The 21103-nt window shown below is 40.8% G+C and overlaps 1 protein-coding gene across 1 annotated transcript; it reads right to left on the reverse strand.

Moving 5' to 3' along the window:
* Positions 1–205: 205 nt before the first annotated feature.
* On the reverse strand, positions 206–20462 carry LOC139159155 (vomeronasal type-2 receptor 26-like). The gene is made up of 7 exons (XM_070736507.1): positions 20380–20462; positions 17163–17451; positions 11070–11861; positions 9410–9539; positions 5837–6078; positions 1659–1785; positions 206–1116 (listed from the first exon to the last, which is right to left on the reverse strand). The coding sequence occupies exons 1-7, from the start codon at positions 20460–20462 to the stop codon at positions 206–208; spliced, it is 2574 nt and encodes an 857-aa protein (XP_070592608.1).
* Positions 20463–21103: the final 641 nt, after the last annotated feature.

The following is a 21103-nucleotide window of genomic DNA, read 5'->3' on the forward strand; positions in this document are numbered from 1 at the left end:
TAAAATCCACCCACTACTCTAGGAATTTGCATTCCTCATGATTTATTTATTTATTGGATTTATATGCCACCCCTCTCCGAGGACTTCATCCTATCTTCCAGTTACCCTTTAACACTCTGAAGCAAAACTGTTGGCGTAGTCATCCATGGAGAAGATCTTGAACCGTTTTCTGTTGGAACATGTTGAGATTTGACATTCCCAAGTCTCACGTTTCAACATTTCTTCTAGATGTAAGCTTTTCCTTCGTATTCAGATCTGGCCTCAGAAGAATAATGAAGCATTTTGGGAAGAAAACACAGCCCAGGAGACCAGCACTAGAGCACAACATGGAGAAGACTTGAACGGCCACCATGTATTTCCCTTTGATGCTGAGATAGGTAGGCACAAAAGTCACCCAGACACTGCAGAAAACCAGCATACTGAAGGTGATCAGTTTGGCTTCATTGAAAGCCCCAGGGAGATTCCTGGCCAGGAAAGCCATCACAAAGCAAATTGCAGCCAAGATGCCCATGTAGCTGAGAGTAATGTAGAACATGCCAAAAGGTCCTTCATTGCATTGCAGGATGATCTCTCCAGGCTGAGAATGGAGGTCAGAGTCAGGGAATGGGGGAGAAACCCCTATCCAGATGGAGCAGATGATAATTTGGACAGTGGAACAAGAAAGGATAATGGAATTGGTCAAGCTCTTCCCCAACCACATCTTCACTCGGTTTCCTGGTTTTGTGGCTTGGAAAGCCAGCACCACCATGATTGTTTTGGCCAAGAGAGAAGAAATGGCAACTGAGAAGATGATGCTGAACATCACTTGTTGTAGTAGACAGGTGTCTTTCCTTGGTTGACCAATGAACAGAAAAGAAGACAAGAAGCAAAGCAGGAGGGAGACCAGGAGGATGAAAGAGAGGTCCCGGTTGTTGGCTCTGACCATGGGTGTTTCTCGGTATTTAATAAATATGATTAATACAAGCAATGTGGTTAGGAACAAGAGAATGGCAAATGATAGGAGGAGGATGCCCAAAGGTTCTTCATAAGACAAGAATGTTATAACTTTGGGGATACATTGAACTCGATCCTCATTTGGATATTTATCATCTGGACACTTGGTGCATTTTTCTGTATCTGAGAAAATCCAGAAGAAACGTTTCTTTAGTAACCTATCATTTCAATCTTAGGAAATATCTTTTTTTGGGATGACAATTGATACCAGGAGCATTTTCCAGAATAGGCATCTCCAAAAAATGAGATAAAAAGTATTTTCTAAAAAAAAATAGCAACATTTCTAATACTCTATATGCAATATGTGAGAAGCCTGGGCAGACACCGCTGCTTATGTCTCTGCTGCCCCTGATGGGCCTGGCTCGGTTCCCAAGGGCACTTCTGTGATAGCTGAGGCCCTTCCTCCTCCCCAAATTCTTCAGCTCCCCTCCCAACTGGCAGTGCATACTTTTCACAACTTCTCTGATCTGGCCTGCCACGCCCCTGATCTGGTTTTCTCAGTGGTGCCATACTTTTTTTAAGTACTGCACATGCACAGGCACACAAAATGCCCATGCCCATGCAGGGTGTCCCTCATCAAATTGGCAGTAGCAAAATCTGGAACCCACCCCTGCTCTAGATGAATCCACTTCCATAAACCTGCACTTTTCCTTGGTGTCACTCACCTTCCTGAGTGGAAATGGTCCCCTCTGGACAAGGAACACAATCGTAGCAGCAAATTGGCTCTCCTTCTCGTTTTTGTTTGACAAATCCAGGACGACAATTTTCCACACATTTGGATTGAGGCCAAGCCTAAGAAGACAAATCAGGAATGCCACAAAAATGTTTCTGCACTAAGTATCCATGGAAAATGGAGATAGATATGAAGTAGACTTTGTGGGCTTCACTTGGAGAAATATCAACTCTAACCCTAACCTCTAACTATTCATGATCATATGCAGAGTCATAATCATATGCACAGAAGAGCATCAAAGATGATTAGGGATTGGAGGCTAAGATACATGAAGAACATTTGCAGGGACTACATATAACTAGTCTAGTGAAGAGAAGGATCACATGAGATATGATATCAGTGTTCCAATATCTATGGGGCTGCTGCAAAGAAGATGGAGTTAACCCAGTGTTTCCCAACCTTGGCAACTTGAAGATATCTGGACTTCAACTCCCAGAATACACCAGCCAGCGAATACTGGGACATGCGCACAAGCACATTGGCAATCTGAAGCCGCACGCAGAAGCTCACAAGTAGCAGTGGTAAGTCGCAACCCCTGCCTGTTTACATCCAGGCAACACAGTTCAAAACATTATCACTATACAAGATGTAAATGTGTGTGTTATTATATCAGTGGCAAAACTTGCATCAGCATATGCAGTTAATACGAGTTCTGACCCCAGTTCCAAATACAGCTAATAATATTGTATGTTTCAAATATGTAAGCATTTGCTTAAGTGCTTGCCAACATAGAAACATAGAAATATAGAAACATAGAATATTGACAGCAGAAAAAGACCACATGGTCCATCTAGTCTTCCCTTATACTATTTTCTGTATTTATCTTAGGATGGATCTATGTTTATCCCAGGCATGTTTAAATTCAGTTACTGTGGATTTACCAACCACATCTGCTGGAAGTTTGTTCCAAGCATCTACGACTCTTTCATTAAAATAATATTTTCTCACGTTACTTCTAATCTTCCCCCCAACTAACCTCAGATTTTATCCCCTTGTTCTTGTGTTCACTTTCCTATTAAAAACACTTATCTCCTGAACCTTATTTAACCCTTTAACATATTTAAATGTTTTGGTCATGTCCCCACTTTCCCTTCTGTCCTCCAGATTGAGTTCATTAAGTCTTTCCTGATAGGTTTTATGTTTAAGACCTTCCACCATTCTTGTAGTCCCTCTTTGAACCCGTTCAATTTTATCAATATCTTTTTGTAGGTGAAGTCTCCAGAACTGAACACAATATTCCAAATGTAGTCTCACCAGCGCTATATACAGCGGGATCACAATCTCCCTCTTCCTGCTTGTTATACCTCTAGCCATGCAGCCAAGCATTTTACTTGTTTTCCCTACCGCCTGACTGCACTGTTCACCCATTTTGAGACTTTCAAAAATCACTACCCCTAAATCCTTCTCTTCTGAAGTTTTTGCTAACACAGAACTGCAAATACATGTTGTAAGCCACCCTTAGTCTAAGGATAAGGGCGGCATAAAAATGAAATAAATAAATAAATAAATAAATAAAAAATAAATAAATAAATGCAATGCAATGCAATGCAATGCAATACAATACTCAGATTGAATATTCCTTTTGCCCAAGTGCATTATTTTACATTTGGGAACATTAAACTGCAGTTTCTATTGTTTTGGCCAGTCATCTATTAAAGCTAAATCATTTGCCATATTACAGATGCCCCCAGGAATATCAATCCTATTGCACACTTTAGAGCAGGGGTCCCCAAACCTTTTACACAGGGGGCCAGTTCACTGTCCCTTAGACTGTTGGAGGGCCGGGGTATTGAAAAAAACCTATGAAAAAGTAAAATACCAATAGAAAAATAATGCATCAATTAATATATTTCCATAAATTATACTTTTCTATAATTTCATTCAATATTTCCAAGCTACATTAATTTTCTGGCACTTAGCATTTACTATTATTAACTTTCATCAATCTTCTACATTTCCAACTATATTTTAAATTCATAATGCAAACTCATAAAATCATACAGTAGGTATCATAAACCCCTTGTTTATCATATGTATCTTCTATTAATTTTACTTATGTAATTCTATTTAGTTCTAAAATTCTAATCCAATTTTACAAATTAATCCATCCTAATATTAAACAACACCTAAATATATCTTTTACCAATCCATATTTAATAATCAATCATCCCTTTTCAATTTTCTACCACTGTTCTCATTTCTGGGTACCTCTCCTGTCTCTCCCCCTTTTCTCTCTCATTTGTCTCTCATTTCTCCCTCTTCCTCCCTTTTTCTCTCACTCCTTCCCTCTCTCACTTCTCCTCTCTTTTTCCATCCCTGTCTTCTACCCACTTGTGTGTGTGTGTGAACCCTTGAACCATTTTCAAAAACAGGTGAGGGCTGGGGGTTTTTTTTCCTGTTATTATTTGGGTGCTTTTTACCATATGCTTAAATCAAGCGCCACTTCTCCCTCTTTCTCTTCCTTCCTTCCTTTCCCTCCCTCCCCTCCCTTTCTCTCTCCCTCTTTCTTCCCCCTCTTTCTCTCTCTCTTCCTCCCTCCCTCCCTTTCTCGACACAGCAGAGACGTTCACTTTCTCTCTTGGCAGGAAGGGTCAAAGACGCATCTCTCTTGCCTCTGGCTTGCAAGGGTGGCTGCTGTGGCCGTGGCTGACAACTAGATGGCTCCCTCCGCAGGCAGCGCTGCCTTGGCAGCTCATTAGCTTTCAAAGGGAACTGAGCATGCATGTCCACCTATTGCCCATCTCCACTTCTATTGCTCCCCAGCCAAAAAGGCACGAAGGGGCGAGAGGAGGAAAGGCTTCCCTGGCGTCCGTCCCCTCCCCGCCACCCTTTGCACCGAAACACCCCCTTCCCCCAGTCAAGAGGCTGCAGTGGGGTCTGGCCGGGAGCGAGAGGTCAAGAGGAGCATCCCTGGGAAGGGGGTCTCACCAGAGGGCAGGCAACAGTGGAAGGGAGGGAGAGGGTCTTTCAAGGAGGGGTGGGGGCTTCCTATCTCCTCCAAGCCACAATCACAGCCAGCATGGGAATTTCTTTCCTTTGGGTCTTCTTTCCCACTTGGTGCCAGGAACATTTGGATGCTCTTCGGGAACCACAGGAAGGAACCCCGCCTTTATAAGGGGTCTCCCCAGTGTCACCAAGCAAAGGGTGGATGGCCCCTGTCTCCCCTCCCTCCAACCCAGGATTTCCCTCCAGGAAAAAAGCTGCTGGCGGCATTGCTGGGGGTTCCCTGCAGAGGGATGGCGGGGGGTGTTTTGGGGCCCCTCCCAAGAGGGAGAGAGATACAAGCCTCCCGCCTCCTGGTTTTTTGTGTGTTTGTCTATCTGGGAATCCCGTGTTCTTAAGATGAAAGCGTGGGTGGGATATTGTTGGTGCGGTGTTATGGTTGCATGTTGCATGCGGGTGAAGGAGAGCAGTGGAGGGGGAGGAAGGGGAGGGGCATCCCTGAGTGTGCCAACACCACGACCGATCTCCTTCTCTCTCTTTTTTTCTCTTTCTCTGTGTGCGTTTGTTGCAGCTTCAGTCTCTTCCACCTTATTCCTCCCTCCTTCCACCCACATTCCTCCGCGGGCTGGATAAATGGCCTCAGCTGGCCGTATGCATCCTGCGGGTCATAGTTGGGGGACCACTGCTTTTGCGTCATCAGCAAATAGGCAAACCTTCCTTACCAAACCTTCCCCTATGTCACTCTCAAAGATATTTTTTAAAAAGAGAACCCATAACAGACCCTTGTGGTACACCGCTTGTAACCAGACTCTGCTCAGAATACTCGTAATTAACAACAACCTTCTGATATCTACGCTTCAGCCAGCTGCAAATCCACAGAACTATCCAGGGATTAAATCCAATCTTCACTAATTTATCTATCAGCTCTTTATGTGGAACCATATCAAAGGCTTTGTTGAAGTCCAGATAGGCAATATCCACGGCACCACCTTCATCCAACACCTTTGTGACATAATCAAAGAAATCAATGAGATTAATCTGACATGATTTTTCTTCAGTAAAGCCTTGCTGGTTTGGGTCCAATAAGTTGTTGTTTTTTAGGTGCTGATTTATCATCTTTTTGAGTAGAGTCTCCATCATTTAAACTATAACTGATGTCAAGCTAACTGGCCTGTAGTTACCAGCCTCTTTTCTATTGCCCTTCTTGTGGATAGGCACAACACTGGCCATTCTCCAATCATCAGGAACATATCCTGTTAACAGGGATTGGTTAAACAAATCAGTCAGGGGGGCAGCATTCACAGATCTGAATTCTTTCAGAACTCTGGTCTGGATGCCATCTGGATGCATTGCCTTATTTGTCTTTAATAATTCAAGTTCTTCTAAGATTAACATTAATGGACTAAATTCTATAATCAAAAGGAAACAAACAATTAAAAAATTACAAAGAGAAAATGCAGACGTAATTTGTTTACAAGAAACACATATTTAAAAAATCTGAAAATAAAATATTAAAATATCCAAAATTTGGCAAAATATTTGTAACCACAGCTGAAACCAAAAACAGAAGTATTGTAGTGTATGTAAAGCAATGGCTTGTCCCCAGACATATATACTCAGACGATGAAGGTAGAATTTTAATCCTAGAAATCTCAGTAGACCATAAAAGAATTTCTTTAATTGTAATATACACACCTAATATTAACCAAAAATAATTTTACAAAAGCTACATGAACAAATTAATATGATAAAAACCAAAATATATGATTGCTAGGTGATTTTAATGCTATTGTAGACCTGAGTATTGATTACAAAATAGGGAATAAAAGAAATAAAAGTAACCACAGAAACCAATTGCCTTCTGTATTCTTTGACATGGTGGAAGAATTCAGACTTAAGGATGTATGGAGGGAAAGGAATAAACTTAAAAAATAATACATCTACTTTTCACCACCCCACCAATCATGGTCTTGATTAGATATGATATGGACCAATAGTGAAATAAAAAATCAAATAGAAAAAATTAGAACAAACATTTGGGCACATCACCAACCAACAATATTAATGCTAAAAGTAACTGAAAAGGGAAATAAGAGATGGAGTAGCACAATTTAGATTAACAGAAAAAAAAAGATAGCAATGGAATTCTACCAAACGCTATATCAGAAAGAAGAAATAAAGGAAAATGATAGACAAAACTACTTTTTTAATCTTATGCATCAAAATTTTATTAAGACAAGTCCGCAACAACAAAGAGATAATAGGCCTCAAGTCTAATGGACAGGAATTTAAATTACAAGCCTTCGCTGACGATATAGCTTTTATTGTTGAAAATCTGACCGAAGTCGGTCCAAAACTGATGGATGAGTTAAACAGATATGGAGTCCTAGCAGGGTTCAGAATTAATAAATTTAAAAACAAAATTATTACTAAAAACATGACAATGAATGCCATGGAACACCTAGCTAGAGACCTAGATTTGGAAATTATGGAAATAATTAAATACTTAGGAATAAACAAGTCCCTTACACATTCGTATTTTAAATATCATTTGATTAGAAGATCACTCCTATAATATAATAATATAATTAAGAAACAGCACTATATTAAGGCACCGTTATGGTTTACATGTATGGAGGCCATTACTTTTCCAAACACAAGTCTAGAAAAAATGGTGAAATATGCACAAGTGCTAGATAGAGACACGAACCTGAAATCATTAACACAGCTAAACGAAGAAGGAATTAAAATAGATTGGTGGCCCTACACTCAAATAAAATCTAAACTACGGATTGATAAAGAAAAATATGGAATTCCGAAGTGTGACTCACCACTTGATAAAATCCTACTGGGCCCGAACAAAAAAGCAATTACTAATATATACAAACTATTGTTAGAACATAAAAATTTAGAAGGAATTGTCAAAGTTAATATGATAGGTTGGGCTAAAAATATTGGACACCCCATTCATCTGGATCAATGGGAAAAAATAGGGCTCATAAATTATAAAATGACCAGGTCTACTTCCTATCAAGAAAATTCAGTAAAAATGTTTTACAGGTGGCATATGCCCCCAGCCAGGCTAGCCAAGATGTACATTAACCTCAAACCTAATTGCTGGAAATGTGGAGAAAAACATGGCTCCTACTTTCATATGTGGTGGACGTGCCCAATAGTCAAGAAAAAATTGGTATAAGTTGCAAGAATGGATAAAAGAAATAATTAACATCAAATTAGAAATGAAACTGGAAATATTTTTACTTGGTATTATCAATAAAAGTATGAAAAAAGAACAATATTATTTGACTCAACATCTAATGACTAGGTAGCCATAGCACAGTTTTGGAAAAACGAATCACTGCCTAACGATCGACACTTGATTTAAAAATGCTGGATTGTGCAGGAGCGAACAAATTAACACTGGAGCTGAAAGATCAGGAAAACACGAAATACTACTAGATTTAGATTAATTTCTAATTATTAGCTTCTAACAGATGTCCTATTTAGGATTTGATGTGCGGATTTTATGGAAATTTTAGGTTTATTGATTATATTAAAATAGGTTTAACTGAATTTAATTAAATGTATTAAATATGCTTAGAATTTGGGGAAATATTTGATTTGTTGAATATATTAAAATAGGTTCAAATAATTTTAATGAATATATTAAGGAATTATATTAAAATAAGTTTAATTAGTTTTATTGAAATGTACAAATAAAGCAAATTGAATTTGATAAGTAACATTGGAATATAAGAAAAATGATATTTTTAAAGAAGCATATTAATAAAGCAAGTCAAATTTGATAAGTAAATTTGGAATATAAGAACAGAGATTATTTTGAAATAATCATAAAAATGGAATTAATGAACAATAAATGATTTATGGTGCACTGAAAAAAATGTATGAAATTGGTTATATTTTTTCTCTCCCCCCCCTTTCTTTAGTATTTTCAATATGATTTGATAGACTATATAGGGGTTTTTAGATTTAAGTAAATGTGTAAAGAGAAATAGGAGGTGCTATAGCCTACCAGTTACTTAGAATATTAGAAATATTGTTTGTTTGTCAGTATATACTTGAGGGAACATTAATGATGAGAGGTAATACATGATAATTGTGATTGCTGGATGACAAGATTAGATTTTTTAAAAATTGCAATAAGGGATAAAATATTTATAGAGAAATTAATAATTTTGTATTATGATTTTTTTCTGGGATTATACAAGAGTTACTAACAAAATACTGCATTTTATTTTACTGGAAATAGAAGATATTTGACATTGTACTAAAGTGTACGAAGGAAAAAAACAACAAAAAATTTATACCACCACTCTCCCCCAAAAGAAAAACTGAATATTCACACTATAACATATCTCACTGGCAATATCTCACTGGGCCCATAACCTAAGTTAGAGGTGTGTACAGAGCAACCCTTGAATTAACAAGGACATGCACATAGGAACTGAATAATTATTTATATCTACTGCAATATCCGATTTCTAGGTACATGTCCTTTATAACTCAAGGGTTGCTCTGCATATACAGCCTACTCTTAAAAAAGATGACAAGTAGTGTCAGAAAACAGAAATATGCCATCATGACTAAAATTAATCTGCCTGAAATGGCTCATAAGGAGAAAACACAGCAATATTTTACCCACCTGGTGGGGCAACTTTACCAATGAAAGAGCACTTTGGTTAATAACAAGTCTCTGTCTTTCAAAACTCCCCACTTTACTTCTGTTCAAATCCCATGAAGTCAACAAGCACACGATGTCCATGTCTGCAGTTACTTCTCCATTTTGGTCCATGTAGAGTTTCCAATGAGAAAGATTATAGAACTCATTCTTCTCCAGAAATGGATGGAACTAGAATGGAAACACCAAGAATTTTAAAATCAGAAACCGTTGTTTCTTATCCTACCTCTTATTTTCATGTTACATTTTTCCTTTAAATTTTATTTTATTTTATTTGAAACATTAAAATATAAACTTTAAAAAAGTTAAAAAAAAGTAATACAAAAGAATAGTGTTGGGCGAACTTCATGAAGTTCGGGTTCGGCGAACTTATCCGAACTTTACCGTGAAGTTCAGGTGAGTTCACCAAATCCAAACTTTAGCCGAACCTGAACAGCAGCAGCACCGCTACAGCGTCATTTTCTGTAAAAATAAACAAGGAGGTGGGGAATTCCCCACCTCCTTTTGCTTCCTTTTATTTTTTACAGAAAAGGATGCAGCAGCGATGCTGCAAACAAAAGGAGGTGGGAAATCCCACAAAGGAATTCCAGGGGCGGGGCTTTGATGTCACGGAGACTCCTTCCTTCCCATTTCGGATGGCCAGGAAGTAGTCTCCGTGACTTCAAAGCCCCGCCCCAGAATCCCTTTGTGGGATTTCCCACCTCCTTTTGCTTGCGGAGTCTGCGGAGTCTGCGGAGAGGGGCGGCATATAAATCCAATACATCTAATCTAATCTTTGCAGCGCTGCAAGCAAAAGGAGGTGGGAAATCCCACGATGGGATTCCCGACTCTATTCCCCGGGCGGTGGCGTTTTCGCGGTCTTTGGCCGAACCCAAACCCGAACTTCACAGGAACTTTTTAAAAAGTTTGGGTTCGGGTTCGGCATGCAGAACACTCCAAAGTTCGGCACAAACCCGAACTTTGCAAGTTCGGTTCACCCAACACTTCTAAAGAAGGCTACATAAAAATGTGCAATTAATTAAATTAACAATTTGACTTTATATACTGCCATCTGTGCTGGTTTCTTTGTGAAACTGAAAAGCAAACTATAGACATACAGCAGAAATTCCAGACAACGATAGGCTTATGAGGATTTCACTCTGTTGTTCTCAATGTCACAAATACAATCTTGTACCAACAAGGATAAATATAAATAATCAAGTGTGAAAGACATCATATAATTGACTGTAAATAACAAAATAAAACATGTAGTTCTATAAATATCTGAGCCATCTTTTACTCCAGAGCCCTTCATTGAGTCCTCTGCCCAAAGAATGAGGCTCTTTATTTCTGCAGGAATAAACATCTCAATAAGAAATCATTCCTTATTTCAACATGATTTATTGGCCACTTGCTCTGTGAAAATAGAATCCAGCTCAGGCCATCAGATGTTCCCAGAGTCTCCATCAAATTTATAAGAGTAAACTTCTACAATGTTAATCATAAATCAGGAATAGCTTTAAAAATGCAGACATAATTTAAAATTAACAGTGTTTAATATCAAAATATATCTGATGCCAATTCCTTGGTACACTATCATTTGACCTACGAAATCTGCTGGTCTTTTGTAGCACATGGAGGATGAGATGGGTCTCCTCCGTTTCCAATGGATTTCTTCTCCAAAAGAGTTTAATTTGTTGGATCCTTGTTGCGATCCCATACCTGCCATGGCTGGAGTCTTGGAGCTTCCAATGTCTCTTGGACCTTCTTCCTTCTCCAAGATCTGGATGAATATGCAGCCTTCAGGATGTGGGCCAGAGTAATAAGCATAATGTAAATAGAGTCACTATTTTCAATCTTAATCGTGTCCTTTTTCTCTTGGGTTTTCATTGAAGCATTTTGGATGCATCTTCTTCGACCTTTGACAGAAAAGGCATATTTTGAAGAAGAACAGTTAAAAGATTGTTGTACAAACTGGCGATCTAGAAAGAAATAGGGTTCAAAATCACCATACTTTGGCATTGATTGTTGCATAAAATCAAAGCTCCAAATACTATGGATGTATTTGAGATACCCATGATGATATATTAAATATTTTCCCAAAGTTGTAGTGATCCAGACTTTCCCTTCAATGGGTCCTGGCAAATCTTTAAGTGTTAAATGGAAAGTACGGAATGCGCTTGAAACAATAACATATTCTGTGAGGTGAACAAAGACATTGACTTGTTTCCACGTAGAGCTGCATCCCCCAAGGGGTTCTTGATAAAGAGTCATTGGAATTTGGTGAGATATAACAACACAAATCCCATTCCTGACAAGCAAAGGAGGAAAACTCCTCAGGAAATTATCTCCCTTTTCTGTTTCTGGAGCAAGGAGACCAATCAAGGTCCATCTGAAATGGAGGAGTAGCTGGACAATTGCTGGGTAGTGAAACCCTTCTTTGGGAAGCATCCGGTGGAAAAAGGGGAAATCAATTTTATCACTCAGAATATCTGAAGCAATTTTATCCCTGATCTAAAAAAGTAATAAAAAATGATGAGGTTTGTTTTGATAAATATATTTGAATGGTTTATTGATTGGTCATTGTTTTAAATATTAAACAGATATGTACATTTACCCTGTTCATCTACCCATTATCAACACTTCTCAAGAGATTCTAGCATTTTTTTTAACCACAATATCTACTTGAACAATGAGGCAATAATAACTAGGGTGCTTTTTATATCCTTTTTAAAAATAGAAAATATTATTGCCTCTGGAATCAACTTCCCCTGGAGATTCAAACTGCCCCCACCTTCCTTGCCTTTTGCAAGACTTTGAAAACCTATCTGGACTTCGTGATGTAGTGGCGAATTATGTTTGCCGATTCCAGTAAAGCGGCCTTTTGCAATTGACAGATGGAGATTTCGTCAATTCCGATGCTTTTCAAATGTCCGCTGAGATCCGTTGGCACTGTGCCCAGCGTGCCAAGTACCACAGGGACCACTTTCACTGTCCTTGCAGCTCGATTTTTAGATCTTCGTATTTCACTAATTTCTCTAGCTGCTTCTTCTCAATTCTGCTGTCTCCTGGGATTGCGATGTCGATGATCCATACTTTCTTTTTCTCCACTATCACAACGTCTGGTGTGTTATGCTTCAGAATTCGGTCAGTCTGAAGTCAAAAGTCCCACAGTAGTTTTTCTTGCTCATTTTCGACCACTTTTTTGGGCTTATGATCCCACCAGTTCTTTGTCACTGGTAAATGGTAGTTCCGGCACAAGTTCCAGTAGATCAGCCAGACAGACCCGGGACGCCCAGCAGCTGTACGGTGGGTGCGCTCAGCGCTGGAGGACCTATTGGATGGAGTACTGACCATTGTGATAGGAGAGTGGAGACTGAAAGGAGATCAAGGGAGGAGGACTGGTAGACCGAGGTCTGTTGGTGTGAGAGTCATGCGAAGGCTGTATTCTACGACTAGGGGCCAGGAGATTCAGAGATGCACCCCAACACCAGCGGAAGCATTGACAGATATCCAGAGCGACTTACAAGAATGGAGAGGGGCCGTGAAAATGGGGGAGGCAAAAAGAATGTGATACAGCTGGATGAACAGTATACCCTGGACATGGACACCCCCTCCCTGTTCTGGGGGGGGAGAGATATTAAATGATCCTTGACTTTGAATAACCTTTGACTCTACCCTCTGAGAAATTGGCACTTTGAGAAGCTTGGCACTTTTGAGAACTTTAGCACTTTTATTAGTTGCTGCTGATCGGATTTTCTCAATGAACTGAATTATTGCACTATTACCTATATTTGTATTCTCTATATATTTTATTTTTTATTCAGTTTTATTGGTGTTTTAATATTAATACTTTTAATTATTAATTAATTATATTTTCATTAAATTATTGGGTTTTTTTTTAAAAAAATGATGGATAGATGGGGTGGGTGTAGGAAGTATGGAATGAATGAATGGTATGGGTGGGATGGGTGGGATAGGTGGGGTTACAATGTGAGTGAGATGAATGGGAATGATGTAAATAATATATCTGGCCTACCTGGCGCAGGAGAGACAGGAGTGGGGAGAGCACCTATCTCTGGGGTGACAGAGGGTCAGGATATTCTGGTGTTGCTGGGGAGAGGCAGATATGGCGGGAGCCACGGAGCTAGCCATTCCAGCGAAATGAGGGATCGTTGCTTAATAATGATCCCTTCTTCTGGCTCTGTGAGCCCAACCCTGGGCACTGGTGATGAGTGTAATTCTGGCACTGGGCTCAGGTTGCTGCTCCACAATGCCAGGTCAGTCGTAAATAAAGCTCTCCTTATCCGGGATTTGATCCTGGATGAGGAGGCCGACCTGGCATATGTAACTAAAACCTGGTTGGGCCCAGAGGGAGGAGTTGCTCTCTCTGAAATCTGCCCAACCGGGTTTCACATATGGCATCAACCTCGACCCCAGGGAAGGGGGGAGGAGTGGCTATTATAGCCAGGGAGAGCCTGTGCCTACGTAGACTCGTTGCTCCAGAGATTGCGGGTTGCGAGTCCCTCCTGGTGAAGTTGGACCTAGGGGTTCAGGTGGGCTTGTTTCTCACGTACCTGCCTCCCAGCTGCATAGCACAAGCCCTGCCTGTGCTACTCGAAGAGGTAGCCGGGCTGGCGGTGGGGTTCCCCAGACTTATTGTCTTGGGGGACCTCAACCTGCTGTCGCTCGGCGAATCCTCTGGACTGGCACAGGAGGTCATGGCCACCATGGCAGCCATGGACCTGACCCAAGTAGTACAGGGTCCGACTCATGAGGGGGACCACGCACCCGACATGGTATTCCTCTCTGAAGAACTGAGTAATGGTATGAGACTAAGGGGCTTAGAAGTGTTGCCTTTGTCATGGTCAGACCATTTTCTGCTGCGGCTTGACTTCCTGGCTCCAATCCTCCCCCGCAGGGAGGCGGAACCGATTAAGTTGTTCCGCCCCAGGCACCTGATGGATCCAGAAGGTTTTCAGAAGGCGCTTGGGATTCTTCCAGATACACTCATCCACAGCTCGGCAGAGTCTCTGGCTGAGGCCTGGAACAAGGCGGCAGTGGAGGTCCTTGACCGAATTGCGCCGCTGCGACCTCTCTGCGGCGCTAGACCCCGTAGAGCTCCATGGTTCAATGAAGAGCTCCGGGAGTTGAAACGACAGAAGAGATGTCTAGAGAAGCGATGGAGGAAGAGTAAGTCCGAATCTGATCGAACACTTGTAAAAGCTCATATTAAGACTTACAAAGTGGTGCTCAAGGCGGCAAGATGCGCGTATCATGCCGCCTTGATTGCATCAGCGGAATCCCGCCCGGCCGCACTGTTTAGGGTAACCTGCTCCCTTCTTAACCAGGGGGGAGTTGGGGAGCCCTTACAGAGTAGTGCTGAGGACTTTAACATGTTTTTCGCTGATAAAATCGCTCAGATCAGAGCAGACCTCGACTCCAATTGTAAAACAGAGTCGACTGACAACAAGTTAGTCGAGGTGACTGGGGCTAAACGTCTTTGTCCATCTGTCTGGGGGGAGTTTGACTTGTTGACACCTGATGAAGTGGACAAGGCCATTGGAGCTGTAAGCTCCGCCACCTGTTTACTGGATCCATGTCCCTCTTGGTTGGTTTCGGCCAGTCGAGAGGTGACACGGAGCTGGGTCCAGGAGATTGTCAATGCCTCCTTGGGGAAGGGGTCCTTTCCGACTCCTTATAAGGAGGCACTTGTGCGCCCCCTCCTCAAGAAGCCTTCCCTGGACCCAGCCGTGTTCAAAAACTACTGTCCAGTCTCCAACCTTCCCTTTATGGAGAAGGTTGTTGAGAAGGTGGTGGCGCTTCAACTCCAGTGGTCCTTGGAAGAAGCCGATTATCTAGGTCCTCAACAGTCTGGATTCAGGACCGGTTACAGTACGGAAACTGCTTTGGTCGTGTTGATGGATGATCTCTGGCAGACCCAGGACAGGGGCTTGTCCTCTGTCCTGGTGCTTCTTGACCTCTCAGCGGCTTTCGATACCATCGACCATGGTATCCTTCTGCGCCAGCTGGACGGATTGGGAGTGGGAGGCACTGTTCTCCAGTGGTTCTCCTCCTACCTTTCCGGTCGGTCACAGTCGGTGTTAGTGGGGGGTCAGAGGTCGACCTCTAGGTCTCTCCCTTGTGGGGTACCTCAGGGGTCGGTCCTCTCCCCCCTGCTATTTAATATTTATATGAAACTGCTGGGTGAGATCATCCAAGGACATAAGGTGAGGTATCATCAATATGCCGATGATACCCAGTTATACATCTCCACCCCATGTCCAGTCAACGAAGCAGTGGAAATGATGTGCTGGTGCCTGGAGGCTGTTGGGGCCTGGATGGGTGTCAATAAACTCAAACTCAACCCAGACAAGACAGAGTGGCTGTGGGTCGTTCCTCCCAAGGACAATTCCATCTGTCTGTCCATTACCCTGTGGGAAGAATCACTGACCCCCTCAGAGAGGGTTCTCCTCGATCCACAGCTCACATTAGAGAAACACCTTTCAGCTGTGGTTTGCCCGGGTTTGCCTGGTGCACCAGTTGTGACTCTATTTGGACTGGGAGTCACTACTCACAGTCACTCATGCCCTCAACACCTCGAGGCTTGACTACTGTAACGCTCTCTACATGGGACTACCTTTGAAAAGTGTTCGGAAACTTCAGATCGTGCAGAATGCAGCTGCGAGAGCAATCATGGGTTTTCCCAAATATGCCCATGTTACTCCAACACTCCGCAGTCTGCATTGGTTGCCGATCAGTTACCGGTCACAATTCAAAGTGTTGGTTATGACCTATAAAGCCCTTCATGGCACCGGACCAGATTACCTCAGGGACCGCCTTCTGCTGCATGAATCCCGGCGACCAGTTAGGTCCCACAGAGTGGGTCTTCTCCGAGTCCCATCAACCAAACAATGTCGCTTGGCAGGTCCCAGAGGAAGAGCCTTCTCTGTGGCAGCCCCGACACTCTGGAACCAATTTCCCACAGAGATTAGAATTGCCCCCACCCTCCTTGCCTTTCATAAGCTGCTTAAAACCCACCTCTGCCGCCAGGCATGGGGAAACTGAGATACACTTTCCCCCTAGGCCTTTACAATTTTATGCATGGTATGTTTGTATGTATGATTGGTTTTTATATAATGGATTTTTAACTGTTTTTAGTATTGGATTTTGTTATACTGTTTTACTGCTGTTGTTAGCCGCTCCGAGTCTGCAGAGAGGGGCGGCATACAAATCCAATAAATAAATAAATGAATGAATGAATGAATGAATGAATGAATGAATAAATAAATAAATTTACCAGTGACAAAGTGTTGTACATTATTATTATATTATTATTATTATTATTATTATTATTATTATTATTATTATTATTATTATTTTCCTCACAGCTATAGGAGGTATTACTTTTATTTTTTGAATAATTTAGCTGATAGAAAGTACTTTCCAGGGGCTCTATTGCTCTTCAAGTCTTTTATGATTCATTTGGTTATGAATACAATAAGGTAAAAAGATGTTGACATGTTGGCTCATATATTTGTAGCTTTTTAAATAACGTGGTTAATTACTGCCATTGATCACTATGAGCCTATCAGAAATATACTGTATTGGTATGTTTTCTTAACAATAGGTAAGATGGAGATTTTCTTTCATGAATATGGGATATGTTCAGCATTGAAAAATATTTTTTTCCAGGACTATGTACAAAAATGTGAACTTTCCGTCAGAGCTGCATCTTCCTATTGTACTGAATTAGTTTTTAATTCAACAGTCTTTCCTCACCTTTACAACTGTGCAACAGAAACATACACACACCTGTGGGACTTTGTAGGTACCTACTAAAGTTGACATCTGGATGGATATTTCCCTATCAGCTGCATCAACAAAAGTCAAAATATTGTCTTTCCTTCCACAGCTGTAGTTGGGAACATTGGCTTTTCCAGTTGAGAGCATGTCCAGCAAGGCATTTGAAGTGCCAAGTGCGAGCAAATAGTTGTCATGGATGTTGTACCCAAGTGTGAGATTATTCATTAGCTGAATATTCTTGTTAATCACTTGGATGGTGAAAATAAAGCATTCTTTTTCTTTGTTATCATAAGGTACTCTATTGTAAAAAAAAAAACCAGTTATAGTTAATATCAGCATAATCAAGAGTAATCATCAAATAACTTTTTTTTGAAATTTCATCCCCTTTGTCAATATATGACTATTGAGTCTAAAGCAAATACTCATCCAAACCCATAGGCAAATAATCCATCAACATTAAATATTTGTAAATATTGAGAAATTGGAAAGGAGAAAGTCCTCTACTCCACAAGGTTAAGAATCACAAATAGTCCATTATTTGTAGCACTGTAAAAAAGATGTGGATATTTCAAAAGTGATTGAAAAAAATGCCATTTTAATTCAAGTCCTACACAAATTAGGCAGTGAACTGAATATCAATGATTGGTTATAAAAATATAGAAATGAGCTGGTCAAAGGAAACTATGACTTCCTTAAGTCATTAATTCTATAATTTGTGGCAGAGAGGAAAATAATGTAGACTTCTTTCAGGTATTTTTTACATCCTATCATTACATTTGTGTCTCTTAATAATAATAAGTGCTATTGCTAACATGTAAGCTGCCCTGAGTCTAAGGAGAAGGGTGGCATAAAAATTGAATAAATAAATAAATGATGAATAAAGAAATAAAGAAATGAATAAAGAAATAAATAATAATAATTTATTAGATTTGTATGCTGCCCCTCTCCAAGGACTTGGAGTGGTTCTTCCTTGAAGTGTTGAGAAATGTTGTGGATATAACATTTGATGCAGAAGACCACAACCTATTAATTGATGATAGAAAAAAATTGGGTTAGACACCATGATCATCAGATGGATTCATAACAGGCTAACCAACCATACTCAAGATTTAGTCCCTAATTGAACTGCATCTACTTGAAAGGAAATATGCAGTGAGGTACCCCAAGACTCTGTCATAGGCTTAGTACACTTTAATAACTTCACAAATGTTTTAGATGAGGACATAGAAGGAGGACTAATGTAATTTTCGGATGACACCAAGCTGGCAGGTATAGACAACACTCCAGAAGATAGAATCAAAATACAGAATGATCTCAAAAGACTTGAACACTGGGTCTTAAGTAACAAAATGAAATTCAGTGGTGAGAAAAGTAAGGTTCTACCTTTGGGGTTGGTATCAAATGCACCAGTGTACAATAGATTGTATTATTCAATAGTAATAACTGTGAAAGGGATCTTGAGAAGAGCACACATGCAATATTTTTTCAAGTTTTAGTCAACACAATAAAAAAGGAGGTTGATATTCTAATAAGAATGCAAAGAAAAATAACAAAAATGATTAGGTTGCTGGAAGCAAAAACATATGACAACAGTTATAAGAACATAGTATTTCTAGTACAATGCAGAGAAGCATTGGAAGTGATATAATAGCAGTGTTCCAATATCTAAAATAAGAGATGAACAATCTATTCACTAAAACACCTGAAGTCAGAACAAGAAACCATGGATGGAAACTAATCAAGGAGAGAACTATGGAGAAATTTCCTAACAGATTGAAGAATTCATCAGTGGAATGACTTGCTTTAACAAGTTGTGGCCGCTCTATCAATGGTTGTTTTTAAGAAGAGATGGGATAGCCATTTGTCTGAAACGATATAAAGTCTCCTGCTTGGAGAGGGGCATCTACAGGGTTATGTTCCAAGTCACTTATTCTGCTATATTTCTGTCATATTCAAACAAAAAAAAAAAACGACAAAAGAGAGAGAGCCTATCAAAATCAGAACAATTTATTTATTTGTTTGTTTTGTCAAGTACCTATTGGAGGCAGACAAAGATATAATAATATTGATATACATGATACCAGTAAAAAAGAAGCCTTACAACAGGGGACAGAAGGCATGCTGGTGTACTCATGCAACCGCTTTCTGACCTGTTAGGAATTGGGAGAGGTGAATTCCAGAAATTAGTCAATTCCTACAATATAAGAGTCAGTGGAATAAAAATAAAAGAATGAGGGTGTTAGTAATGCAGATGGATAGAATACAACTCCATCACACTGAAAGACTTACAAGTAAGATTTACTTAGAGGAAACACGTTGAAACTCAATATTTTCTCTGCCATAGTAAATGCACTGGTGATTATATTAATGAGATGGTGTCCTGGCCTATAGTAACTCCATGGTCTATTTTCACCTAGATGCTCCAAGTTCAGTGAACACTTCATTCTAAGCTTCCCAGAGACTTGTTGGGATACCAGCAGTGGCAGAAGCAGAAACAGGGGGTCCATAATTAATGAGGCTGAATCAATCCTCTGTTTCCAAAGAAGAGTTACGTGAATTCAAAGCACTTTCACGAAAGGAAATATCCAGTGGCTTTCCCCTTTTGAACAGAGACAAACCGAGTTTCGCATAGAAAAGGAAGACAGCGCATTCAGCAAAACAGCCCCTAAATCTTGTGCAAATCATTCAGCACAAGTAGAGGGGTTCCCCTCCTTTTTCTGATGCATTCACTGTTGCTTTAGCCTAATGCTATATCACAGGCAGTCACTGGGAAAATTGCAGCATATGTCTCACAGTCCAGGATATTTACTGTGAGTGATAATTTGTCTCCTGGGACTTCTGAGCCTCTTCCATGTACAAAGAAAAAAAAGGATGTGTGTGAAATCTCACAGATACATCCCTGGGGACAGTCTTCTACAGTCCTGTCAGGACATGTCCAGAAAGTCATGCTGGAGAAAGGGAATTGTCTCATTGTGAAGTCCTCCATTGGGGTACACTGTCTCCACAAACTGCTGGGGAAGATCACCCAGAGCTATGGAGTTTTGTTCCAGTGTAGATTTCTGTCATTTAATTCTAGAGCTCCCTGTCTTCTTAACACCAAGGAATCATCCCTGAACACCTCTAAACAGGGAGGAAAAGGCTAATTTTCTCTCCTCCAGTTCCAGTTCTAAACTGTGCCAAATTGTTTCTGTGTACAAAGCCACAAAGAGCCCTTGTCATCACCCACCTTAGAAGCAGCAAGGCCGTCTCAGCCAAAAGCAGTGGAGTCTTTAATGCTCTTCGTTGACAGATTGTTAATTGGGATGCCATGGTCCATCCACCTGCCCCATCCCCAGTTGCAGACCTGTGGCTTCCAGATAGCCCATAGCTTCTGCCGGAGAAAGAGGAGGTGTCCAGGGCATAATCAGTGAAGGATGGTGAGATCCAGATCCCTGCTCCTGCAGCTTAATGCAATGTTGAGGCTGAGAGGGAGGCTATCGTGGAGGAGTGGGTGGAAGAAGATGCCAGGGGGGATGATGAGGTGCTAATCCCACGTGGACCAAAGGCCAGCAGAGTTCAGAGGAGGAAGAGGCTGTGGTGGTCCCACAGCCCCAGTCAGCCAGCAGAAGAGGGAGAAGGCTGCAAACCCTCAGCGTTTAGTCTGCTGTTACTACTGGCCACCGTGGTCAGAGACCGAGTGCACCACACAGCACATGCCCTTCCATCACACAGGATTGCTGGAAAAAAGCAGGTGCCTGCTGTTGCCTCCTCCTGCTACTCTGCTTCCCTCTCTTCCCCGTCTTGCAAATATAATTTTGGGTCAACTACAGGGCCACTTTCTTTCTCTGCATTTCCTTTTTCTATGTAATCTAAACCCTCTAGTGCTCTCTAAATTTAATTTGGGGTCAACCAAAGGGACACTTTCTTTCTCTGCATTTCCTTTTTCTATCTAAGAAAAAGCCTCTAGTGCT

The sequence above is a fragment of the Erythrolamprus reginae genome, chromosome 2, assembly GCF_031021105.1.
Source record: "Erythrolamprus reginae isolate rEryReg1 chromosome 2, rEryReg1.hap1, whole genome shotgun sequence".
Lineage (NCBI taxonomy): Eukaryota > Metazoa > Chordata > Lepidosauria > Squamata > Dipsadidae > Erythrolamprus > Erythrolamprus reginae.

Coding starts and splice junctions, on each gene's coding strand:
- LOC139159155 (XM_070736507.1), bottom strand. CDS start 20,462: ATGGCATCCCAATTAACAATCTGTCAACGAAGAGCATTAAAGACTCCA. Junction 17,452..20,379: donor ACGGCCTTGCTGCTTCTAAG/GTGGGTGATGAC, acceptor TTTTTACAATAG/AGTACCTTATGATAACAAAG. Junction 9,540..11,069: donor CAAGACTCCAGCCATGGCAG/GTATGGGATCGC, acceptor TTTCCATTCTAG/TTCCATCCATTTCTGGAGAA.